Consider the following 27,855-nt stretch of genomic DNA (forward strand, 5'->3'; position numbering starts at 1 on the left):
GTGGAGGAAGGTACAAGTTCCACATTCTCCCTGTGCCTTGGAGATCTCAAAGACTGTATATCAGGCCATCTTCCACTCTAATACGATCTTGACATAAAAAAAAAAAAAAAAAATGACCAAATGTTTGTTTGAAGCAGAACAGGTGACACGGTAATAGAGTCTCACAGTGAGAGATCAATTCTCTCTCATCAGGCTGACCCAAGATATTTTGCCAGGTGCTGGCCAGCCTGCCATAAAACATCCTGAATCTGCTCCTCAGCACCAGCCTGGGTGGGCCATGATACCCTCCTGTTCCTAAGAGGTGCCCAGATTGTCACAGAGCCATTCCTAAATCACTGGTGATTTGAATTAAGTTTAACTGTATAAAAATCACTTCTAAAATGTTTGAGGTTCATTTAAATAAAATGATGTGGAAAGATCTGTAAAAGAGTATTAAATGTAAAAGCAAAGATAGGAACCAGATTCAAACTACGCATGAATGCATTTATATAAAAGAAAATAAATTACCTATGACTACGTATAAAAATTTATGCAAATATCTAGGAAGGGCTCTGGAGGTGCTCACCCTCAACTCTGGAAAAGGAGAGGGTTTGGTAGAGAGAGCGACGGTCTTTTCTAATTACCTAGGGTTACATTGTTTACATTTTTCTTACAAGAAAGTATTTCTGTAGTATTACTGGACAAACAAAAATCAAATCTGTAGGCAACAGAAGGACAATGGGGGGCGGGGGAAACGTATGAAAACAAATCACATTCCTTGGCTCCCAAACATCTTATCGGAAAGGACTCTGCATTAATATTCTCGTGCTTACCAAGCTGCTCCACAAGGCTGCATCTCGGCCTGCGTCGTGAGCAGCAGCTGTTTCCTATCACTCCTTATCTGCTTCCTCCAAGGCCGTGAAAACTGCAAGGCAGCTCTGTCTGGTTCCAGAAGCTGAACTTATAAAACCGCGTCCACACCTTCACCCCAATGGCATCTTGGGAGGAAGGGCAGGAAGGCTCCAGATAGCAACTTGCTGCCTTTATATTTCTGGGTCTAAGGCCTTCTTCCCTGATACACCTAAGCCATTGTCGAGGAGCCTCTAGGCACCTGACAGTCGCCACTAGTCTCGGCCTCTACCTAGTCACGACTGCCATCATACTCAAAGACATTTAATGTTCCTTGGCCTAAAAGAAAACAGAGGGTTACTGATAAACCTTCAAGCACTTCTGAAACAGGCTGGAAAAAGAGACAATGTGAGTACAACTTATTGATTTCCACAACTGGCCATGACCCCACTACCAACTTCAGCCTCCAGCACTGCCGACGGACAGTTTTTCGTTTCCTAAATCTCTTCACCTAGAAGGTCCCACCCCCCTCCCCAACAGGCTGGAAAACTCCCCTTTATCCCATAAAACCATCCTCAAGCAACTGTCCCTTAAACTGTGTGCGTGTGTGTGCGCACACCCACCCACCCACACACACACACACACACACACACACACACACACACACACTGCATTCTGTGCTCCTAGACCTGTACCCATATCCATTACTGAATGTCCCAGACCATACTGTGTAGTCATTAGTGCTGACATCTCTCCTGCTGGACTGGACGCTCCTGGGCACTGGATCTCCACAGCTGACCCTGAGTCTAGCACATCACAGGTGATGAAAACAGGCTTACTGATCTGGACTTCAGTGTAGCCAGGACAAGGACTATGAAGCCCCACACTGCACCCGGAGAGGGGGTGGGGCTACAAGGCTATAAATGAACAGGACTGGGAGCCGGGATGTGAATAGGGTGACTTTGGGAGAAGAGTATGATCACAAACGTTCTGGGCTGGGAGGATGGAGAATTTGGTTCTGATCTAGGTCCTGCCACTGCAGCTTGGCTGGGTTAACTCTCTGGGCCACCATTGTTTTAGCTGTGAAATGAAACCATTTATTGGCTCAAATGAGCCTGTATGTGGACTGCATAATCTAAGGTTATCACTGTCGCTCAAAATTACAGCTGGTGATGGAGAAACACGTGGAAGTCAGAATGCCAGAGCCACAGACTGAAGAAAAAGGCCCTCCTTTGTTATATTCCCAGAAGTCAAAAAAATAGCCCAATTTTCCTAATAAACAGGCCATCTTCCAGTTCACAAACCTAAACAGGATTAGAGCTCAGCACCGCTCAACACCTCCCTCTTCTTCACTCCAAGGAATCCTTCTGGTCTCCCTGATCTCAAACCTGTCAGGATCTGCCCCCATCCCTTCTCCCAAATAAAATGAATAAAAATTTCAAAATAAAAATAAAGTGCTATGATTTTGAGGCAAAGACATCTGTTGCCAATTTAAGCAGCAAAGGAATACTGACAGCAATCCTGGGTCTTTAAGGCTTGTAAACAGTCAGTCAATTAGCCACACAGGCCTGCTGGCTCGCCTGGCCGGATTGCTTCAGGCCTCCGGAGGGGATTTTTAGCTTGGCTCACCACCCCTGCTTTCTTAGCAAAATTGCCAGTTCCACCAGTGACAGTGCTACCAATCAGCATGGATGTTACCTCTCTTTTTACCGGATCTTCAATGGATTTTTTAAATCTTTTAAATTCGGTATACAAGTTTGAAAATTGACAGCATCTAAAATACACCGTGCATTAAAGCATGAGTAGCAGCTTGCATCTCCCTACACAGAATTCTAAAGCTGTAACGGGGAAGGGGGGCGCCTGGGTGGCTCAGTCGGATAAGCGTCTGACTTCAGCTCAGGTCATGATCTCATAGTTCGTGGGTTCAAGCCCCACGTCGGGCTCTGTGCTGACAGCTCAGAGCCTGGAGCCTGCCTCGGATTCTGTGTCTCCCTCTCTCTCAGCCCCTCCCCTGCTCACGCTCTGTATCTCTCTCTCTCTCTCTCTCTCAAAAATATCAACGTTAAAAAAAAAATAAGCTGTAATGAGAGGGTGGGGAGTGGTATGGATAGATAGGTCACAAATATATTTTTTGAAGTAATACATAAACGTAAAATAATTAAACAATGCAAGAAGTTGAAAACTGACCTAGATGAAATTATGTGCAGTTTCTCAAAAGAGAAAGGGACGTCTTTGGCTAATACAGATTTATTCAGTTTGAAGACAACTCTTCTGCATTTGTCACTGCTGAACTCCTGTGTCGGAGCAGGTACACATGGATTAAACTAGAAACACACCTCTTCCCTTGCCTCCTCACAAACGCCTTGCCAAAGTCTACTTGCTCTGTAAACAAGCAACTCAGGCAAACCCTTCCGCTTTTTATTTCACACCCCATGCCTCCCAAAAGTGACACCAGGTATGAGTCTTGCTCATAAACCCAATGACACAGTGTTTCATGTCACTCCAGGACCCTCTCTGCGACCTGTGGGGACCATCCTCTCCCCTTGCACAGGGAACCTAAAAGTTCTTTGAGAAGTTTGTGACTTTCTAGGATTCTGAAGTTGAGGGAAGCAACTCTGGTTACTAAAGAACAGAAGTAAATCACCATCCTGATAGCTATTCCCACAGTGCTTACAGGAGCACATCTTACGAAATAACTTCTTGGCTCCCAAGAAGAAACCGGGCTGGTTTTCTTAACTGGGCTTGGTGAGACGGAGCGCCTTCCACTGGGGCTGTTGAGCCAGATGATGACAGAGGACTATTACTCAGTGGAATACATACTACACCGAGGAGGACACACCCAAGGGTTGCTGTCACCCCACCGGTTATCAAAAGCCCCACTAAAGCAGGCAATGTAGTAAGTCGAGGACATAAATTGTGACACCACACCGGCTTAAGAGGCCAGCCTTTGGCAACAGCCTGCCCTCTGACTTTAATGCTTGTACTCTACAGATCACTGTTAGCAGCTGTCAGCTCTCAGAACAATCAGTTAGGGGAATAACGAGGGGGACAGATTTAAGAAATCATCCACACCTGGGGTGCCTGGGTGGCTTGGTTGAGCCTCTCTTTCTTTTTTTAATTTTTTTTTTTTTGATGTTTGTTTATTTTTGAGAGAGACAGAGCATGGGCAGGGGAAGGGCAGAGAGGAAGGGAGACACAGAATCTGAAGCAGGCTCCAGACTCTGAGCTGTCAGCACAGAGCCTGACATGGGGCTCGAACTCATGAACCATGAGATCATGACCCGAGCCAAAGTCAGATGCTTAACCGACTGAACCATCCATGTACCCCGAGTGTCTGACTCTTGATTTCAGCTGGGGGTCATGATCCCAAGGTTGTGGGATGGAGCCCTTCAGTGGGCTCTGTGCTGAGCTTAGAGCCTGCTTGGGATCCTCTCTCTCTCCTCCCCTCTGCCCCTCTCCCCCACTCATGTGCTCTAAATTGGAAGGAAGGAAGGAAGGAAGGAAGGAAGGAAGGAAGGAAGGAAGGAAGGAAGGAAGGGAGGGAGGGAGGGAGGGAGAGAGGGAGGGAGGGAGAAAGGAAGAAAGGAAGAAAGGAAGAAAGGAAGAAAAGAAAGAAAGAAAGAAAGAAAGAGGGAAAGAAAGGAAGGAAGGAAAAGAAAGAGGAAGGAAGGATGGAAGGAATAAAAAAGAAAAAAGAAAACAGAAAAAAGAAAGAAAGAGAGAGAGAAAGGAGGAAAGAAACCATCCACATCTTAAAGTTTAGGAGGTGGAACCGGCATCCCCTCTATTCTATGCCATTTTATATCAATACATCCCCCAAAATATGCGATCCAATCTTCTTTTTGCCCTTCCTCACACTGAGCTGTAACTTACCATTTGTAAAAGGCAGGGTGTCTGTGTTTAATTCAAAACGATTCTGTTGGAAATGTGAGTTTTTACCCAGGATATCCCTGTAGTCTATGCAGCCAAACAACAGCTAGAGTTTTATCAAGCACTTGCTATGTGCCATATAGTGCTGTACTGTGGTACCTGCCTCACCTGCATTATCTCACTTACCCCTCAATATAACCCCTGAAAATTTAGTAACAGCATGACCCAAATTTAAAAATAAGCTAGTTGACTACAACAATGTATATGACTTAGCCTACGTCACACATCTAGCGGTAATGGGTCCAGACGTCAGCAGTCAGCCCTGGTCTTAACCACTACACATTATAGCAGCCACAAATGTTTCTGAATGAGGAATGAACCACACACAAACACACAAATGTACACAACCATGGGGGGGGGGGGTGGTTGTTGGAGAAAGGAAGAGAACTATGAATGAATGCATGAATACATTTTCCCTTCAGGCATAATCTTTAAGAGTTAAACAATTGTTCCTCTATCGCAGGGCAATTAACTTCAGGCATGTGCTCCAACCTTCACCCAAAGCAGACAGATTCCATTGAGTGCCAGGATTTTTCAAAGTCAATTCCAACTTTGTTAGAGAGACTTGAGGGTTTTACCTTCCTCCCTATCAAGTGTTTACCAAAGACCTTTACTGTCTGGCCCCAATTTGAGAAGATAAAACAGACACCGTCTCAGACCATCTCAAGTGCAAATGTTAATCCCATCATTTAGCTTTAAGATGAAAATGATCTTCTTAAAAGAGAAAAAGAATGTTAACTGCATGGCATCAAACCAAAGCAAACCAACCAAAGCAACTCTATTCCTAACATCTCACAGCAACAATATGTCACGTTCATTATAATTTTGGATCTGTAAAAAGCAAACAAACCAACAATTACAATAATAAGGTCTATAGTACACAGGTTGCTTTTATAAGATAGGATAGTCTTATAATGTCTTCATAATAATATACAGTTATTACCAAGATGATAATTATCTGCCTTACTGCACAAAATTGTTTTCAGATCTTCTGATGACAATTAAGTCATTATAAAAGATTTCACCTCACTGATCACTTCCAGGAAATCTCCCACAATTGCATTTAATAAAATAGATTATCTTAGATCCTTAGATTTCACCCTGAATTCCTAAGGTTGCTTATAAGCATTTATACTTTTTCTTTTGTTAATAGTCAGTCTTAGGAAATGCTCCTTTTCTCCTTGATTAAAACATGATTTTAGGAGACGGAATTTCTATGGCAGAGCTGGAACATTACATTATCTCAAGTTAAAGTTAATTTTTAAACTGGAAATACGATAAAGGGACCAACAACCATGTTACCTTAATTAAATATTTTTGCAATATCCATTCTAGGGCTTAAAAAAAAAAAATGAAGGAGAAACCCAAAACACGCCTTGGGATATGAGACAGCCAATGATGCAAAAAGAAGTTATAAAACAGAATTCCAGGTTGCTAACGCACACAAGAGAAGGATGTTAAATTGGTTAAAGTAATAGATAATAGATGTGCTACAAACCATCACATACTCAGAAATTATTGCGGGGGAGGTAGGGGGTGGGGGTGGGAATAGAAGCAAAAAAAAAAACCTGGTTTTTTAAATGGTAACTATTAAAACACTAAAATTTTACCTTGTCAAATTATTTTTAAACCACGTTCCACTGAATTAGAATTGTGGACTGCTAAGGATAGAAGCTTTCCCAGAACTGAGTATATGTTTAACCCTGGGACGATGTGGCAATGTCAACCACCCACAACAATCTGGGAAACAATGCGAAGCAAGAGAAGGGGCAGCCACACCCTTCAGAGGTGGGTTCTCACTTTGCTTTCTCATCCAACCATAATCAAGCCCTATTAGTTTTAAGTATAATCTCAGTGTCCTTCCAGAGTTCAGGACCTTGGAGATGAACGCCCAGGTGGCGGCGCCTGGATCTGGTATCAGTGTGATTCATCTGGGCCTGGGTCTGAAATGTTCTGAGTCTGTATTTTCAAGATGTAGGTATAAATTGCATCATGCTAAAAGTCAGAAAGGGAGGAAGAGAACAGTATATCTTAAAGGTGGAACATCCTTCTGGGGTTGGGAAGGAAGTGATTTCCTAACCTTTGAGTGAGATTTCTGACCACTTCTGGATAATAAATTCCTACAAATGCTAAGCTATGCTTTTTGGCTCACCCCACCAGAGTGCAGACTGAATATATAAAGACTACATTATAGGCTGAGCTAGAAACAATCATCAATCATTAATCAGCCATGGGCAGCAGACTGGAAGTGATAACACACAGAACACCCACAGCTCAAGGTGTAACTCCACACCGCACTCCCCCCCAAAGCACTTACTTCCTCTGAGCTCAGCCTGCCCCACCCAACTCCCAGGCTCTGTTCCTCTCCATTCCTCACAGCCTTCCCTTTTCTCTCCCACCACCACCAGACTTTGTTTCATCAAGTCCGTGTTTTAGCAGTGCCTCTGTGTGTTAACAAAGAGTTTCCATGTTTCCTTGTGCTAAAAATCTGACCGGTTTCACAATTCACAGATCAAGGAAAATAAATACCCAGGAAGTCAAGAAAATTTTCACACAGAGCATTTAACTGAGACTTCTTAAAATTCAGGGACTCCCCTACAGTGGAGGGATAAGTTCACTCTGGGTCATAAACCCAGTATCATGCTCTGTTCCAGAAGAGTCAAGTAAGTGCCTCTGCAACAGGATCCTGAATCAAATAACATATAGGATCCTTAAAAAATATAAACACATATATGGATAGTTACACGTATATGTGTGAGTAGACATATATATGTATGTACGCATACACACACACACACACACACACATACACACACACAGAGATATTATGTATGTATATACAGGCACATGCACTTCCTCCAGAATAGAAGGCTACTCAAAGATCATAATTTCTTCATTTGTTTCCACCTGCTCGGAGGCATAAACAGGGCCCCGGTGATCTATTCCTCTCCCCAAATACAAACCTCTCCAACCTCATCTCCTTCCACTCAACCTCCAGATAGGTACAGCACAATCAAGTTCTTTCAGTAGCCTGGCTCTCTCTTGCCTTTCAGTTTTCTGCCAAATATTTTCTTTCCCCTCCCTAATCCAGGCCGGGTTACCTCTTGCCCATACTACAGGTCTTGATTTGAAAGTGGCTTTCTCCAAGAAACCATTCACGAATCACCCATTCAAACCCGAGTTAAATACTCCTCCTCTGCACGCCTAGGACACCCTGTAGCTTAAATGCCGATGGACTGGTCTGTGTGTTCCCCTTGACAGAAAATGTCAAAGACACCAGGGATCCTTTCTTGTTCACTACACCTATAAGAGATATTATAAATGACAGGTTTTCAATAAATATTTGCTGACCTATATGTAAAGTTATTTGGTTTATCTATTGGCACCAGTTTTCCTGCTAACAAATGGCTTCCACCTATGGGCTGTAACAGACATTGTTTATATATTATTTTATGGCATTCTGAGTATTTCAGACAAATCTTACGATATATGAAGGTAAATGATCAGCAACAGGGAATTCTCCCAAGGTTTAGGATCCATCCATAACAAATCTTTCCTACCTAAATGGGTTAACTAGGGAATATCACAGAACTCAGGTAGCTATTTACTCTCATTTCCAAATTTTCATTTCCAAAAAATGTGGGGGAAAAATGGGGAAGGGAGAATTTCTGCTGAATAACTCTTCTCTATGGAAGCCACAGTACACAGTCATTCACTAAGTGAATGGCTTTGTTAGTATTAAAATAAGAGATTGCATCATCTACACTGCACTGTTATCCAGTTGGCATAACACGTCCCAATAGATCAAATAGCTAGTCACCAAACAGTTAACTATTTCAAAATTTGGGTACCGATTTTAAAGAATTAAATTAAAATGCATTCAGTACCTCAGTCATACTGAGAACAAACCAGAGCTGTGTTCTTTCAGGAAGAGCATGGTCTCTCAGACACCAATTCCTCTTTTCCATTTGTTCTTGGATATACTCAGACTTCTGCTGCCATCAACGCACTGAAACTAACCCGTCCGGTCCACCCATGTCCCCTACGTGGCTCACTCAAAATGCTGGTCAGTTCTCTGTGCTCCCCTCACCAGCCTGGCCCAGCTGACTATACTCCTTCCTTCTGGGAATACGTTCTGCACCGGCCACCAGGGCCACCCTCTCCTTGCTTTCCTTCTACTTACTGGCAGCAACTTCGCAGCAATCTTCCTGGTCCTGGTCGCTCATCTTCCAGACTTTCAAAGGTTGAAATACCCCAGGTTTTCTTTCCTCTTCATTTGTCTTCTTTTGCTCATTCATTTGGTGACCCATCTGGTCTTGAACCAGTCCCCACCATCCCATTAATCCAAACATATATCCAACTGCCTACTTCACTTCACGAACACACACTGCAAATTTCAAATCTGAGTATTCCCTTAACCATCTCCTCCTTCCAACTCCCCAGGCCAAGTACTCGATGAGTATCTTTGTACACCAATATCCAATCTCCCAATTGGCCTTTCAGAACACCTGGAACATGGCCACCTCTCACGGTGGCCACAGCCACCACGGGGTGCCACTGTCATCTTTCGCATGAATGGTGTCATAGCATCCTGTTCCTGATTCTACCCACGTTCACTTCAGTCTTCTCAACACAGCAGCCGCTGTAACCTTAAAATGTACATCTGATAGCACTCCTTGGCTCAAAATCTACTGGCTCACCAAACACCAAACTAAAGCCAAACGTACAATATATATAGTGATCTCTAAGGCTCTGCACCAGCTGGTGTCTGATCTCTGATCTCACCTCCTGCAGCTCTTCCCTCTGCTCACTCTGCTCCGGTGGCTCACTCTAGCCACCTTGCCTCACCAACACGGCAAGCACTCTCCTGCCTCGGGGCATTCGCACTTGCTGTTCCGTCTGCCCCAACATTCCTCCACCCGTCAGCCTCACTGCTCACTGAAATCCTTCCCTGGTCACCACAGTGAACACTGCATCCCCATTCCCTTCCTGCATCCACCGATGCAGCCCGTCGCCCCGCCACGTCTAGGTGCTACAAATTTTACTTACATCCTGTCTACCCCCACTAGCAGAGCAGCTCCAGGAATATAGGAACTACTGTCTACTTTGCTCACGGTTGTATCCGCAGTTCTTAGAACAGTGCCTGGCACCATGCAGGCATTCAATAAATATTTGTTGAATGAATGCATGGTGACTATGAAACCCTCGCTACACTTGGTGGGAATATCCGTTAACGGGACACTCCAGTAAACAGACTAAGAGTTAGTTAATGCAGACTAAGAGTTAGTTCTATTTCTCCTCATGTGGCCTAGGAATACAGTACTTCATCAAAAACCTCATTTCTAGAACTAAATAATGTGAAATACAAGTGACTTCATTTCCGAATACCAGGTAAATGGAGTTAGTACTAATATAAAAGTCATAGATGGGAAATTAGCAAGTTTTAATAGAAATATCAGCCACATAGAACACTGGGATAGATGGTATTAAAAAAAAAAAAACAATAACAACTACCATTTTATAGCTGGCCCTATTACACAAAGAACTTATTAACTTTACCTGAGGGAAATCGCAGAAAAAAATCACACCTACTTCTTAAAGTTGGTTGGGTCAACGAGATGAATAAGAAAATGGGCCATATCATATCTGCCCCCACCTTCCCTTTAGTGCCAGGCCCTTAAGAGCCCTACACACCCTTGGCTCTCTCCAGGTTGGTCTTTCGAATCACCCACTTGCTTTGGCAACGCAAAGAAGGCACTGATCTCACGGAATCGAGCTCACGCACCCACACAGCAATTGCAACCAAGCATGTCAGCCAGGACTGCTGATACTCGCTAAGCATTGGACGAAACTTGAGGAACTACTCCAAGATGAATTTTGCATTTATCAGCACTGATTTTGTATCTCCATTTACATGCTATCCTTGTAGGACTCTAATCTTCTCTTTTATTTTGCATTCCATACCTTCTAATGAGTGGTACAGAAATAATTCTGGGTGTCATATTCATGTATATTGCATCATTTCACACTCAAGTATGAGAACCTAAATTTCAGCTAACACTATCCAATTTTAACACGTTTCATGTGCCAAGCTGCATGATATTTACACCTCATTAAAACATGAGACAATCAGAGTGCTGTAATAAGAGAGGGCACTGTGTTTTCTTAAGGGTTTGAATCATGCAAGACGTTGGTACATCATGCAAGATGCATCTTCTACAAACTGGATGAGCTTTTGAAGCTGGTATCTACAAGGTGTGCTCACCCTTGAACCTGCAAAACAGCTCCTCCCAGAATTCAACACATTTTACTGGTACTTCCCTGTGGAGTCACTGAGTCACAAAACCTGGACATTGAAGTCCCTTCTACCACTCACACATCAGACCCTCCTGGGGCTTCCAGATCACTCTTGGGCGGTGCCTCTCTCACCATTCTTTTCCCTCCTTTTGTTCCCAAGCCCTCCGTTCTAGCTCAGGCCTCCCCAGCGCTCCACCCAGGACCCCAAATGCCCCGTAGAGCAGGTCTCTTAACCCCTAATCACTCCTCCTCCTCCTTGGAGCCTTCCCTACTTCCTACAGTTCTAGCAGCAACACGCCTCCATTCAAACCCTTCTGTAATTTCCCCAGTGAATGAAGAACAAAGTTCCTAAACGTCAGTGGCTCTCAAACCGTGGTTCACAAACCACCTGCAAAAGACACCGGGGGCTGTCCACTACAAATGGGACTCTAGGCCCCCACCATGAACCTACAACATTAGCAAACTCTCTGGCAATTAGGGCCACGAACCATCTGGTCCTTACCAGAGGCTCTTATGCCCACTAAAATCTGAGTGCTCTTGAGTCTTGCAGTCATACGACACAGCTGGACACACCTGGCTGTGCCAGACAAACCAGCCCACACAAGACTGAAAAACAAAAACTAAAAAAACACAGGCTAGCTATTTGAAGGTAACAGAGAGCTGCCACGGCAGCCAGGACTTGAGAGGTCAAGATCCCGGAAAGACAGGAAAATGAGTCCAACATTCTCTCCCACGTTGCTTTTTGCGGCTTTTCTGATTCCCAAGCATCCTGAAGACAAGAGGCCACGCAGAAAGTAGCCATGGCTTAGAATACGAGAGAAAAAACATTTGATTATCTTTGAATGTACAAACAAGAGAAGAAAAGCCACCTCTAATTCTATCATCCTGAGACAACCAATGCTGGCATCGTAAATGTATTTCCTTCCGGTCTCTTCTTTTAATGTATATTCTCATGATCTCAGAATTTTAACTTATGAGAAAACTAGAACCTAAAACCATGAAGTGATTATCCAAAGGCTACATCATTCCTATTAAATATACTTGAAAACTATCTTTCCCCATTTACAACAGCCCAATCACATATGTTTAAAAAGAAAAGAAATAGGATATTCTCCAGAATTTTTTTTTATTGGTTGATAAAATTATAGGTTAAATTTAAGGAGGTCAATTCAAGTCTTACTGTTCATAACATAAATGTTTTCCCCTTGCCTTCGTGACTTATTACCAGCCAACTTACGTTGGTATCCACCAAAGAGCAGCTAGGTTGAGAGGTCAGGTTCTGGAAGTCAAATATGTCTTGATTCAATCCCCATTTACTCATTACACAACCTCAGAGAGGTCAGGGCCTGGTGTTCTTAACTCCAAAATGAAGACCATAAAAGTGCCCCTGTGAAATAAGCATTCTGAGGACTAAACGAGATAATCCACAAAAACTCCCCAGCAAAGACCTAGCACGTAGAAATCTCAATAAACACCACCTGGTAACGGCCGCCTCCTTACCAAACCATGACCTTCTTGACGACAGGCTTCATTTATATCTAGCTCATCTTTTTGTCCCTAGCATAAGGCAGAGTAACTGGTACGAAAACGGAGATAGATAGATAGATAGATAGATAGATAGATAGATAGATAGATAGACAGAGACAGATTTTTTAATCTGTTAAGAGGAAATTAAAGGTTGAAATAAAAACTTTATGAACATTTAACATAAGATTATAACGAATATATTATGTGTCTGTATACACATGTGTATAGTCTGTATACTTATGTTATGTGTTAATACACACATATACGGACTATTTACTTACAAAGCAAACCAAAAGATTCAAATATTCCATAATTATCCCCGAAAAATTTGTAGATTGCATTTTGGAGTGAGTTCTACCCCGGTGTAAGTACTAACACTAGTGTTTTTCTTGTTTTTTTTTTTTTGTTTTCTTTTGTTTCCCAATTCAGAGCACCACGAAATAGAAAGACCTTAAGTCAACTGACAACTTACTAAATCAAACAGGATCCCACAAACTAGCACAAAAATTTGGAACATATACCCTACTTTAAAATCCTTCTGTACAAAGGAATGAATTTATGTATGAATGAACTCTTTCTGCACAAACAGAAACAGTTCCTGTCAGGAGCCAATACCGCACAGCCAACGGCAAAATAAACTCAATCAAGAGAAGCCACATTCCTTTTTCACACTGAAGAGGAACTACCTAATGGTCTGCTACGCCCAATAAGGCATTGGTATTTTTGACCTAACAACACCTCAATGGAATCACACGTTGCAATGTTGGGAATAATGGAACTAGTTAAATGGCAAAATGAAATTACGGGTAACCAACAGATTTACTAAACAGCTGAAGAATTACTGTGGAGCTAACCGTATTCACATCTTATAGGTATGTTTCTCACCTGGGCAACTAACACCTGACCGGAGTGGTCCACAGAGGGAATGACAAACTGACCCACAGATATATTTTGTTTGTCCTGTGCCAAAAAAAGCCTGTGAGCGGTTTTCTAAAAACTGGGCAATGTCACATACAAAGCCAGATCTCCAGCTTCATTGTGAAACAACAAGAAAAAGCAACGAAAATCAGAAGATCTGGAAACCGTAGGTCTGGTCAGCCAAAACTGGGCAACCGGCTTGTCTTTGGGCGGGAGGCAGTCTCTACAACTTTCTGCCTTCTTCTCACATGTACTCCTCCATTTCCATTCCCGACACTGCCTGCCTGCCCCCTGCCGTCAGCTGTAGTTTGTAACTCTTGTTCCAAGTCCCAGTGCCCACCCTGGTCTTGAGTGTTCATTTCTGTAGTGTCTCTTCTAGTTTGGAGTCTCTTGGCCTTCCACAACCGCAGGGGCTCCCGAACCCCACCTGCACGGGTTCAGTGTCCACGTACTAAATGAAAGAGCTCTTCACCTTGATCTTCCATTTATTTGCTGCTCTGAGTATTTCTCTCGTCTGCTTTCCTTCCCCCACTTCTCTTTGCATCTGCCTGCGCTGTTCAAAGCCAAAACTGGAGTGCTAAGTGAGAGAGAACAACTATCCAGCCTCTCTCTTAAGATGGAATGGGGGAAGGGGTTACATTCTGCGCCTCTATTAGAGCAAGGTCTGGAAATTCCACACAAAACCTAAACAGGTCCCTTCAGACCCCGAAACATTCCTCTCCTGTGTTTTCCTAAGGCTGAGCACTCAAAGAGGTCCACAACAAAAGGCTCCCAGGGCCTGGGGTGGAGCAGCTGGCTAGGAGCCTGCAGGGATAGCAGCTTCGACTCTCCCCCGCCCACTCTGGAAAGGACACTCACAGACAGAGGTACCGTAACTCATCCACTGAAATACGCAACAGCCGTCCCTACTGGAAAAGCTCTCCTTCCTTACTCATCACTCTGTACGAGTCAAAAACCAACTGTAGACAGGAATTATGGGGGACAGTCTGGTTGTTTTGTTTTTGTTTTTGTATGCGCTGCATGAGTGGTATAGACCAATGGTCCTCAAATTTTACCCGGTACCAGAATCTCCTGAGGGACCTGTTACCATGCAGCTTCCCGGGTCCCACCCCCAGGGTGTCTGATTCTGTGCGTCTGGGATGGGGCCCGAGAATTTACATGTGTGAGTTCCCAGGTGATGCAGATGCTGAAAACGTAAGTTCAAAAACAGTGATGGATGATGCGATGCTGGGGGACCCATGTGTATGGGGCTGGGAAAGGGTCTCGTGAAAAATCTCAGCTTAGAAATGTTGGGTGTCAGGTCCAGTAATCCTATATTTATAGGTGCTCGTCACGTGTGCTGATTAGACGGTACCCGACAAGAATGGAGAATTCCAAAACGGAGGTGGTCTTCACAGATCAGCATTATAGAAGTTCTCCAACCTGGCCCAGGGGTACTCATAACCAAAGCGCTTCATAATATAGGTCTCTAGACATCTTCCTCACAAGGAGGATGACTGTTGTTTCCACAGACGCTACTCACAGCCACCTCATCCGTGCACAGTTAGTGTGGGGCTCCAGCTGGAATCCTTGTTAAAGAGGTACTCACAACATCAACAGCTATTACATGAAGGCTGGTCCACTCTACGTGGGAAGCTAGTTTTCTTGTCTGAAAGATCACATTCAAGGCAGTGTGACGTGACTCTCTTTATAACACTGTGATGTAGAGGCGCCTGGGTGGCTCAGTTGGTTAAGTATCTGACTTCAGCTCAGGTCATGACCTCACGGCTTGTGAGTTCAAGCCCCACATCGGGCACTGTGCTGACAGCTCAGAGCCTGGAGCCTGCTTCGGATTTCTGTGTCTCCCTCTGTCTCTCTCTGCCCCTTCCGTGCTTACTCTGTCTCTCAAAAATAAATAAAGACATTAAAAATACTTTAAAAAAAACACCATAATGTAAAATTACTCTGGGAACATAAAAGGCTATTCTATTAACACAGGTTAAAGTGGGAAACGCGCGCACACACACACACACACACACACACACACACAGTGCTAAATCCAAAAGCACTGAAATTTCCCCTCTGCTGCAAATCTCTGAAAATAGGAAATAGAATGTTTCCTTTCACTAAAAGGTTTTCCTCAGGAAAGCATGATTCAGATTATCATAATCACCGCCTTTTCTGATAGATAACACGTAGGGGTTCTCCTCTAAAAGGGCTGACAGATTTTCTTCTTGGGGGAAAAGGGGAGGGAAGGGAGCATAGGTATGTGTCGCAACCTTCCAGGCTGTTCTCATATAAGCCTACCTACCGTCATTTCTCTGACACTCTACCCTACTGATAAGTAATGCATTAAATGTTTAAAAATGAATTCAATTCTTACCTGTTGAAAATCACTCAATACACCATCTGTTCTACCAAAAATATGATGGCTTTCTTTTCTAAAGAAAATTAGGACAGTCTTTCAATGGAGCAAAAATATTTTAAATCAGATCTATCTACAAGTTCCTTTGACTCAAACATTTTTTAAGTTTTCCTACAGAGAGCTTTCTAGTTTTTACAACCTACTGATGTGCATTCTAAGGAACTGTTTTGCTCTAATAAACACAACTGCATTTGCCCTTCTGATCCCAGGTTAAAAACTGTTCAATCAGCCATTTGATGTCAAAGAAAACAAACTAGGCTAAGTCCACTTTCACAAAACCCCTATTCATAGATGAATAAACAGCTTCAGAAACTGTAGCTCCCAGCAAAATGTGCCAGGAAAGAACAATACCGGGAACAAAGCACGAGAACGCAAAAGGACAGATTTCCTCCTCTATTTAAATGACAAGAGAGTAATCAGGATGAGGGGAGAGTAGGAGCTCTCCTAACCCCAGGAGGAAAAAAATGAAAAAAAAAAAAAAAAAAAACCCACTAATATACCTCACGATTTCAAATATAATTTCAAAATGATCTATCAGTGAACCAACTCCATCTAGAACTTGCCCTCTCCAATGCTGGAGCCACCAAAGCCTTAGTCCAAAATACCATCATCTCTAGAATGCCTTCCAGCTGGCCTCCCTAAATTTACTTCTGCCGCAAATGCAAATCAGATTTGTTACTCTCCTGCTTTCCACAACAACTAGGAAAAACTGCAAACAGCTGACCAAGATTGAGGAGCCCCTCCATGATCTGGCCTCTGTGTTATCTCTTACCCCCTCTCTGCCCACCACCCCACCATCCTTGTTCTTCAGGAGGCCACCACACTTCCTTTCCTCAAACACTCCAAACTCATTTGCACCTCGGGGCCTCTGCAACAGCTGTTCTCTCTCCCCCTCTAATTTTCCAATCGTTGGTTCCGTCTCATCATTCATGCCTAAACGTCATGTTCTCAGAGAGGCTGCCCTGATGACACCATCGAAAGAAGTCCCCCACCCAATCACTTCCCTTCATAGCTTTACTTTCTTCTTTGCACTTATCAGTAGTATTTTCTCGTTCGTCTATTTTGTTGTGGTGGTCACTGTCAGCCCCATAGTTAAAGCAGGGGTCTAACTCATCCCTGTACCTGGAACACAGCTGGATTTCCAGCACCTAGAATATGTGGAACTTGGTAGGTCCTAAGTAATTATTTGTTGAATGAATGAAGAAATACTTTTTACAACAGCATGGAACGGTCATCAAAATGAGTATTCCTTCTGCACTGTTGCTCCTAAGCTCTTCCCAAGAAAGCAACCACAAAACCATTCTATGATACCCTCTAAAACCTACAAGGTCCTCAAAGGAGGTGAAGGAGATTGTCCAAGGAAACATGAGGAGAAGACAGAAAATGTAGTTAATTTAACAGACCACCTGTGTACCAACAAAAGGGACCACCTATGTACTATGGAATTGTTGTGAGTTATTAGTAAGCATGTGAAAAGTGACTATCAGCCACAACAGTGTTATATATTCAAACGAAAATAATCCAATTATACTATATATTAGCTTGGAGTTATTATGGATTAATCATTAATAATAAGCATATGAACATATATATGCCGTGCATTCACTATACTGCCTCTTTTATTTATAACTAAAATCCTATGTGTTGGTTATTATCAGTCCCATTTTACAGATGAGAAAACTAAGGCAGCCTTGAAGAAGAAAAGTTACTTACCCAAGCTTTCAAACCAGTTAGTGTTAAACACAGAACATGAATCCAGTTTTATTTTACTCCAAAGCCTATATATTATTCACCATAGCTGCTTCTCTCTCAAAGCAGTTAAAAGGAAGACACTATGAATAATCAAAGGCAGCAGGAAATGCGTGCGTGTGTGTGTGTGTGTGTGTGTGTATGTCTCTGTGTATGATTCTACCAAATAGAAATGTTAATTATACCACATAGACAAAAAAATGCAATAGGACACTCAAAATAAAAATTAGATTAGAAGTGTCAAAAGAAGAAATGATGTATTCTATTACTGAGTTGCATTCTGAAACAATACAACACAATCAACAAACTACAATAAAATAAATAAATAGCCATAAGTGTCTCAAATACTGAAAGGTCAGGTTCAAAATATGCAGTGTCCTGCTTAAGCTGTGTAATTTCAAAAAGAAAGAAAAGGCCTGTGTCCTAGGAGTATAAATCCTAAGGGGAGAATCAGGAAACACAAAAGTTAGAGGCTCTCTGGAGCTGCCCCTTCCCACACTTGTCGAGGAGAAAACAGTACCCACCTTGGCCAGAGGAGAAGACAGGTATAGAGGGAACAACAGAATAGAAGCCTGTGGAGTCTGGTCCCAATTCCTGGCCTTTGACCTTGGACAAGTGATTTAACATCTAAAAGCCAAGATGTCCTCATCTGCTACAGAGATATGCCTTCACTGAACATCTCTCGGGCTTGTGAAAAGACGCAAAAAAGAACAAACGTGGAAGAGCTGTGCAGAGCTTACATAAACAAAACTTGCCTTATTTATTAAAGGCCAAAATGATGGCTAAGCCTGGGGTGAAAACTCTAGAAATATCATGAAATGAGAGTAGAGAGGGAAATCAAGGTGAGAACACGAATGTCCCAGAGCCGGAACCGAAGAGGCTAGGAATGGGCAGTCAACACTGGAGGCAGCGACACAGAAGTGTGAGGCAGAGAAGACAGGCCCCCACAGCTCTCTGCGATGATGTGGATGCAGAAAGGCTCACCTGTGAGCCTCGAGCACGAAGAGGTCACTTCCAATCTCAATGGAGACAGACAGAGACACCTGGCCTTGGCACAAGACACACTTTTAAATTATGAAAACTGCTCTGGTTATTCCCGAAATAACATTCTGTGTCATTTTCTACCAATTATGCAATCTCCCCTGGTATCTGCTAATCCTGACAAACCCTGTGTGGTCAGAGACTATAGGACCGGCCACAAGCCCACCCATCTTCCAATGTCCCCCTGGCAATACTGACAAACCTGAGCCACAGGGCCCACCGACCACCTCACAACGCCCTTCTTTTGAAAAACACAAAAACAAAAACAAAAAAATGTTGTTACGAGGACCCTTCGAGGCCCAAAACGTAGGTAAGAAATCCCAGGGGAAGTGTCTCACTTAGTTTGCAGACAAGGACCCGATGCTGTTGCCAGGTGGTGCTTATGAACAGAAGCACACCCCTGACGTCACCTTTTTGCTTTCAGTAAGTGGCCAAGTGAAGCATCCTCAAACGAAGCACCGTCCTTCAAGGACTTAAACAAAACCCATGGAGCCCCTGTCGGGTCGGAAAGCAGACCCCAGCAGCAGAGTATAAAAACGTGCTCGCGGCCACGTGCCCGAGCGGTGCTCCTTGAACCGTAATGAGCACGCGAGTCACCAGGAGATCCTGTTAAAATGCAGATTCCGATTCAGCAGGCCTGAGCTTCTGCATCTCTAACAAGCTCCCGGGCGAGGTGGCCTGCTGGTCATGGACCGGGTGCCAGACAGCAGTCAACACCCGACAGCATGCGAGCCCTAACGCCGTGCTCGCTGGAAGTCCAGCTACTGTTTTTACAAAGTTGAGAAAACACAGTTTGGATTTCTTTACCCAGAGAAGGTTCATAATACTGGCAAGAGACATCTATCGCTCGGCCAACCGAGAATCTTCCCGATCTGCTGGCAAGTCCTGCCCTGGTTCCTCGGAGCGGTCGATGAATGGCAGGGAAATCTCTTCAGTACTGACTGGTGCCCCTGAATGGTAGGAGTCAACCCTCTGACAGACCTGACCGCTCAGAGAGAATAATTTATGACCTGCAGCTATAGAATAACAGAGAGGAAGCAATAAAAACGAGTGGTAATTTACAGAGAGCTTACGTAAGACCATACAATCAGGGGTAGGACTGGGACACAGCCCCCAAGTTTGATTCCAGAGCCCACACTCACCACTGAACTCCACTGCCCTGGTGCAGGCCATGGACACGATGAAGTCGTGGAGGAAACAAGAGGGCTGTTGAGCCCCGTCACTTATAAATAGGGGACCCTGAGCAAGTTCTCTGTCTCCCTCTCTCTGCTTTAGTTTCTTCGTCTTTACCATGGGTTAATAATGGTTTGTATACTTCATTGGGTTTCCTGAGAATTATGAGTCCAAACAAAGCACTTAGCATAGCGTCTGACACATAGTAAGGGCTTCAAGAAGTGTTTTTCTATTATTATGAGTAAGATAACTCTATGGCTGGAGCCCAGGAAATAGACCAGAACCAGGAAGTGTATGCAATAAAGTGAAGGGTTTCTGACCTCTGAGGGAGACATACAGCTCTCGAAAGGACCTCCCTTTTTCACTGACCACAGAGGCTAAAGGGAAAAGCATAACCTAATTGAAATCAGGGTTATGGGAGGAACTGACCTCTAGTATGACGGCAGCAGCAGGGGCCTAACGGCCTAACACTGGAGTTGACCTACAATGTACCCGATCTCTACAGATAACGCTGAAATTCTAGCCCCTCCAGGACCAAACACGGACGGACACCACAGGGAAGAACAGTGTACGTGGCCAGATTACAGAGAATGAGCAAATGTCCTGAATCCCACAGGCTCAGACCTTAAGCAAGAAACCCCCTTTACTCTTGGCTGGTGATGGGGAAACGGTGCCCATGCAGAGCCAGAAGCTGGCCAAAGAGACTTCTGCTCTGCAACTAAAGCTGGGTCGTGCTCCCTCAACACACTTATTGAGAACCTGCCCATTCCATGCCAAGCCATGACCAATGGCACTTATGGGAGAAACCAGTGGTCCTTCCTCCTTGTTAAAGACATTCCCCAATGGCCTGAAAACAGAAACACCACTTGGGTAGCTGCATTTCACCATGCAACTCCTAACATTTAAATCAAGCTTAGAGACAAAAGACTTCATATAACTTACAGTTTTGACCAGAGAAAGTTTACCAGGAATGAAAATAGAACACTATTTCTAAAACAGGACTGACCCACGAGCTTGACAGAAGTAGGAAATTATGACATGTATCCTCCTTTGAGAACTAATCTATAAAGATCAGTACATATAAATTACTGTGTGTTAGACACCACTGGCTTAAGTTTACCAGTATCTATTCTCCCCTCCTTCCTTACTGAACAAACTCCAATTTTTTTCAGGGCCACAATGTACCCAACCGAAAAGAACTACAGTGACTGGCTCCCTTGCAGCACGAGGGGGGCTGCATGATAGTTCTGGCAAGCGAGACGTAAGCCAGAAGACCTGGCTCCTAGCGGTCTTTTGCCTCCTCTGGGTCTCCTTTCTCCTGCCTGGAACAAAGGGGGCATGGTCCTGGAGGTGGAACAGCCACCTCGCCACCTCACACTAAGGCATTAAGCATGAGGAAGAACTCCACTGTGGCACCACGTGCTAAGAACAGCTGAACAGGACGGCAGAAGGAGCCCGGGCCTCTGACCGCACGGCAGAGCCCCCGCGCGCTCCTGAATTCTCGTCTCCAGACTTCATTTGCAAGAGAAAATCAACGCTCCCATTTGGTTAGACCCCTGTAAGTTGGGTTTTCAGTGGTGCACACCTGACCCTACTGTCACCTGATACACGTTGTAAAAGATCATTTGCTTTGCAAAAGCCTTGACTGAATTATCTGAAAGACGAGGTGCCATGAATTGTGAATTAATTTGATTTACAAATGACCCTCCTGACATACACCAAATGGGTAGGATAAGACACACATATCCCAGACAACTCTCCTCCGTTAACATGATTTTAAGAACTCACACGGTGAGAATCCTGGAGGTCTGGTCATCAATGTGGTGAAGACTCTGAAAGTCCTCTGGGAGTGACCCTGGGAAGAACCCCCTGAGAAGATGAAGTAAAGCCAAAGCACCTGGAGTCAAGTGCTGCTGTCACTTCCTCAGGTACCTAACCTTTCTGTGCCTCGGTTTCCTCAACTACAAAATGGAAATAACAGTTCCTACCTCAAGGGGTGGTTATGCAATATTCAATGAGTTAATACTCATACAATGTGGAGACCGGAGCCTGACCTACCGCTGGGATTTACTGAGGATCTACTAATATCATGATAAAATTGGTGACAGTATAGCTAAAGACTAACACAAATAAAAATTATAATAATAAAAGCCAAATGAATTAATACATTCTATACGCATAAACCTTTCTTCTAATGCTGCACCTGCTGAATAGCGTCAACATGAAATCAAGCTGTGAATCGTGGTCGGGTTTAGACAGGGTTAAATCCAAGGTTTTCTCCAGGGCTCACAACCACCATACCATACTCATGCAATACCAAGAGTGGCAAAGTCTACATGAAGAACTGCTTATCAGTAAGTAGGATGTATTTATAAAGTGGGGGGTGGGGGGTGGGTAGAGATGTTAGCAAAGACAGCTAAAAATAGACGCATAAGCAAACAAGTCTGCAGAAGCCAACAGTTGATTGAAAAGTCAATACTTTGACAACATTACTATGAGAAATATTCAAGTAATGCATCACGCAATTTGGGAGAACGTAGCCTCTTGTGTAAGCGTAAGCCACACTTGCACTTTTTATCTTTCCTCGATTCTAACACGGAAAGTACCCAGGTCATTCTAGGAGGCTGTACTTAAGTGTCCAAAAGGGCACAAGCATTCTGTATAAAGTTGCCACATGCTAACCACAGGTATGTAACTTAATCAGTAGCCAGAGCTCCTGATACCAAGGTATTGAACTGCTGATAATTGGTCTTTCAGGTCAGTAGGAAACTTTCTCTAGATGAAAGCAATCTCAAGTCATAACGTCAAGGCAACTGGAGACCAAAAACCTTTTAATCTGCTCTTCCTTTTTAGATGCTAAACAAACATAACAGGATGTGAATTTACACTTCTCCCAATCCCCAGAGGCCCCCCCCCAAAAAAAAGACACCAATCTTGAGGGTGTGAAGATCTCACTCCATAATCTTCCTGTGTGCCTGTTACCATTTTTCTAGTTGTACATTATCAAGTACGCTGGCAGAAGCTGAAGAAAGCCAAAGAGCGATAAACTGTAACCCTTTCTGTACCCCACGAGCAGTACTGTCCGACAGAAGTATACTGCAGGTCACAAATGTGAGTCACAGGTGTAATTTTCCATTTTTTAGGAGCCACAATTAAGAAGATAAAAATAAACGGGTGAAGTTAATGTTAATCATACATTTAATGCAATGTATCCAAAATACTCACTTCGGCATGTGGTAAGTATAAAAAACTGAGATAATTTAAATTATTTTTTTACACCTCGGCTTCACACGCATGTAATTTTACACTTACAACACATTGCAATTCTGACCAGCCCACTTTAAGGGCTTAAGAGCCACATATGACCCTACAGGACAGAACAGCTCTGGAGGTCAGAAGCCGCTGAAATCATCCTTTTCTTATGCTGCTTCTGTAAGGGACACCAAGGGAAAAGAGACCAACCAACTGCATCCTGGCAGGTCACCAGGTGGGGAATCTGGTGGTGTCCCGGAACAGGGAAACACGCCCTACTTCAAAACAGGGTCTGGGAATTTACAGCTTTGAAGTTGCGTTTTTGTGCCAAGCCCTGGCAATGCTCTTTACTCCTCCCCCAGGCAAAGCCAGTCACCAATGCACAAGTATGTGTTGTTTGCATCCTCGTTTTAAATGAGAGCCCTGGAAATTCTGGTCCCTGGACAAACCTCTTCTCTGGAGACACTGTATCCCTCTCCTGCTCCACTGGGATCAGGATACCCCACTGATGCACGCCATGTGTCCCATACAGGGACGGACACCCATTCCCACGTGGTCTGTGTGTACTTGGCAGGCATGGGAAATGAGATGTAAGAGATGACCAGTTTCCTTCATGCCCCAGCCATGAGACGGTCTGAAAGGCGACCTGATCTTACCAGTATTACCTACCTCACAGGCTTACTGTGATCACCAAAGGCAATAACAGAGAGAGAGTTCTTAGCAAACTGTAAAGCGCTATACAATTCTAGTTAGTATTATTGAGAAAGGGCACCATTCCTCACCTGGAAGAGCAGATAGAAGAAAGAAAAAAGAAACAGTAACTTGAAACAAAGAGATGTTAAGCCAGGGGTGGGGGTGGGGGGGGGTGAGGAACCCATAAACACAGTGGTTGTTCTTGCGGGCTTTGTTTCTTTCGAAGAGTAGAAGAGGCTTGAGAAACCTCCATCACTCTTCCCTGGAAATCTTGGGAGGCACTAAAAAGTAAGCCAGACCGCTGGGTAAGAGCTTCTACCCCCGCTCAGTCACCTATGACCGCCCCACCCCACTGCTTTTCCTCGTCCCAAATACCGTACAGCTCAGGACAGTGATTCTGAACAGATCGCCTCTTCCCAGTGTCTAAATGTGGCCTAGAAATGCAGCGCCACAGGGGGTCCTGGCACCTTGGAGCAAAAGTCACCGAGTCCCGGGGAGTCTGGCTCAAGGCTTCTCGCCGGCGGGAACGCCTCCGCGTTGGCTCCGGTGCTGCCCTGTCGCCTTCTCCAACAAAAACAGAGAGGCTCGGCGAGCCGCCCTCGTCTCCCTTTACCTGTCCAACCGCCCCGTCACGCCTGCGAACTACTCCGAGCGGGCAGGCGGCATTTACGAGGTCCGAGGGGAGTCACCCACACAAAGGCGCCTTGTGCCTCTCCGTTCCAGGACGGGCAGCCTGGGAGCGGGGCACCGCACCCCGGCAGGGAAGGAGCCCCCAGCCCGGCAAGTCCCGAGATACGCCCCCCCCCCCCGCTCCATAGAAAGGCCATCTCCCTCCACTCCCCGGCTTAATGACGGGGCTCCCCTCGGCTTGCCACAGCTCGCACCCCAAAGGCAGGCACAAGAGCTAGGGGTGCACAGGCCACTCCGAAGAAGTTTGCATTGCCACCGCACTGCGCTCTGCACGCGTCTCGCCCGCTGGAGCGGCTGAGCACCCCCAGACCCCGGCTCCCCGCCCACCCCATCACTGGGCCGGAGACGCGCTCCCCCCCCCCGGACCCGCTCACCTCTAGTCCAGTCCACCACTTGTTTGGGGCTCCACTTGGTCACGGGTTCCATGGTAAAGGGCTCTGCTCCCAGCTGGGCTACAGTCGGCGGTTAAAGTCTGGCTACCAGGGCCGGCTGCCCCTTCCTGGGACCCTTCCCTGGTCCCCGCGCGCCGGAGCTCCCCGTCAAGGCTCCATGGCCGCGGTCAGCGGGTCATCCCAGCGCGGCTCAGCCTGAACAGCGCGGTCCCCTCCCCGGCACCCGGACCGCCGCGCGGCTCCTCCTCCAGCTGCCACCGTCCAGCTGCAGCTCCTCCTCCTCCCCCCCGCCGCCGCCGCCGGGAGCCCGGGCACAGCTGCCGCTCCTGGACGACGGCAGCTGCGGGGACGCGGGGCCGTGACCCCAGGCTCCCCTGGCCTCGGCTCGGCGCGGGACCCTTCGGGCCCAGCTGCTCCCGGCCGCTCGACTGCGCCGATCGCCGGGACCGCTTCCTCGGGTTCTCCGGCCGCGCGCTCCGCTCCCCCCTCCAGCTCCTCCTCTTCTGCGGCGTGCTCTCCCGGGGTCTCCGCTCCGCGTGCGCTGGCGTCCCCGAGCCTTCCCGGCCTCAGGTCCCACCTCCTGCGCCTCCCTCCGGGGCTGGACTTGGACTGGGAGGAGCGCGGGGCCGGCGCGCTCGGGTTACAAAGTTTCGGCTCCGGTCGCTGCTCTCGGAATAAAAGAGGGGCGGGGCCGAGGACCCTGTGAAACTCGTGGGAGGGGGTGGTTCCGCCCGAAACGGGCGAATCCGGTTACTTTCCTTCTCGGAGCCTTTCGCTCACACTGCGAGAGTGTCCCGGGCCCTACTTTCCTTTTCAAGGGGCGGGTTGTCGATCTTGCGTGCATCCAGGAGAGCCCGTTGGCTTGGGTGAGGCCCGGGCCCTATTGGTAGCAGAACAATCTGTCTTGGCCTGAGCAACAATACACTACAAAAAAAAAAAAAAGTAGGATCTGCATGTTCTGTTCATTTTCAATGCTTTGCATCAGAATGGCTCTGCGATTAAGCCTTTCTCACTTTAAATTTCTCAAGGCAAAATTATTTTACTTCATACTTTGGGTGACATTGTGACAATTAAATTCATTTTTCTAATGCCCTAAACGCTAGCCCAATGTTATTTTGTTCTGGAAAGACTTTGGCCCTCCGTGTATATGCGTTTTCATCCTTTTACTCATTCTGAAACCAAGTCTTCCCTGTGGAACATTCAAGGCCAGTGTCTAAGAGCAATTATCTCTCATTTCAACTCTGGACATGGGCCAAGTTCTCAAGTCCCATGAATCTTGCCTGTAAGATGGTCCTTGGGGACAAAAGGGTCAAGGCATTTGAAGGTGCCCAGCACAGAATGTCTGCATGGAGGCAAAGCCAGAAGAGGCGGGAAGGAAATGGCCTGGCTTCTGGGGCCTGGGGAGATGGAGGCAGTCACTTCATTTTCAGCTTTATCCCACCCTTATCTGAAATGAAAAACCTTGGCCCTCTGTGTATCCACTCCCATCCCCTTCTGGTTTTCTACTTAGGTCCTGGGTCGCAGTCAGGGGCCACGGGGCTGTCACTCACAGCAAGCACCCAGGGATTGAAGGCCAGCCCCCTCTCCAGCCCTGGGCTAATGGAAAGCAATCGCTTTCTGATATGCCCCAGGAAAGACTGCCCTCCTGTTACTCTGAGGTGCTTGGCAGGCTGGGGTTGGTGTGGTAATCACTGCCTTGCAAGACTCAACGCACTTCTTTCTGTAATGCTGCAGCAATATTTCAGCTTCGCAGCTAAAATGAATCATAATAAATTGGTAGCTTTTAGCATTATTTATTGTTGTATTATCATATTCATACTTGCAAAGTGAGCTAATGCTCATTTGGATTAGTCATCAATCTTGAAGGAAAGGTTGCTAGCCAGCCAAAAAAAACACAAAACACAAAAACCAAAAAAGCGAGCGCACGACTGCAGAGACTGACATCGGGAGGGCCCTTCCACATTTCATGGGACTCAATCTGGGGCCAGAATGAACCCTACATGGAGGGGAAATCCTCAATGTGAGTATTTACCTCTCCTCCTTGAAGCCTCCCCCTCAACACCCTCCCCAGCCTGAGTGAGCTCACAGACATTCTTTTGGCACTTAATGATTCTTACCTTCAATTACGATTATTTATTCACACCTTCCCCTTGGAGACTTAACCCCTCGAGGGCAGAACCTACCCGATATTATGTAGAGCATTCTCTCCTCTCCCCTCCTACCACCTAGCTGGTACCACCTCACACAGAGTCCAAGGTGTGGTTAGTATTTATTCGTTCAATAAATATCTGCGAATGCCTCCTATGTGCCAGCCACTGCTTTCACTAAATATTTGGTGAATTAGTGTGATACGTACTATTTATACAGGTCTGTTGGGATGCCCATGTTGGAAAGGTGGCGGCAGCGGGCCTACGCCTCTGTTGTACACTGAGATGAGCTGGAATAAGAGGGAAAAAAAACACCTAAAAAAGTGAAGCAACATCAGACCCACCTTCCATGCAACTTATCTATAGAACTGAGGAAACACAACCACACAGATAATGCAGTTATCAGATACAATGATTTTTTTTTTTTTTGAGCAAGAGTTATTGGCAGACTACGAAACTTGTCAAAGGAAATGACAAGCTTCCTGGTAGAGTAAATGACCTTCAAAAAAGATGACCTTTTTAAACTTAATAATATCACTGGTGAACCATCTTTATGACAGAAAGTAGGGAGAAGGATTTTGACATTTGTCATTAGAGTCACTAGAAGATATAACCAGTCACCTCCACACCTTTTGTTACTGTGATCGCCGTATGGTGCCGTCTTTAATTATAATTAGGAAGACCATATAATTTATCCACAAGCCAGGATATTCCTGAATCCTGAAGGGGAGCTATCAGGGACAGCTGGGTGGCTCAGTCGGTTGAGCGTCCGACTTCCCTGATCCCACACAGTTCTTGAGTTTGAGCCCCACAT

The 27,855-nt window shown here is 45.3% G+C and overlaps 1 protein-coding gene across 4 annotated transcripts in view; it reads right to left on the minus strand.

The window, feature by feature from the left end:
* Window positions 1–25,665, minus strand: part of CNKSR3 (CNKSR family member 3) — an 84,337-nt gene extending 58,672 nt beyond the window's left edge. The window contains exons 1-2 of one of the 4 annotated variants that reach the window (XM_045500089.1): window positions 25,124–25,135; window positions 24,877–25,009 (exon numbers count right to left, since the gene is read on the minus strand). In XM_045500089.1, coding sequence (XP_045356045.1) covers window positions 24,877–24,928 — 52 coding nt within the window. In that variant the 5' untranslated portion in view covers window positions 24,929–25,009; window positions 25,124–25,135. Of the gene's footprint in view, window positions 1–24,876 lie in introns of all 4 variants that reach the window. The other 3 variants (XM_045500092.1, XM_045500087.1, XM_045500090.1) reach the window with 3 other exon arrangements.
* Window positions 25,666–27,855: the final 2,190 nt, after the last annotated feature.

Source organism: Leopardus geoffroyi, chromosome B2, assembly GCF_018350155.1.
Source record: "Leopardus geoffroyi isolate Oge1 chromosome B2, O.geoffroyi_Oge1_pat1.0, whole genome shotgun sequence".
Classification (NCBI taxonomy): Eukaryota; Metazoa; Chordata; class Mammalia; order Carnivora; family Felidae; genus Leopardus; species Leopardus geoffroyi.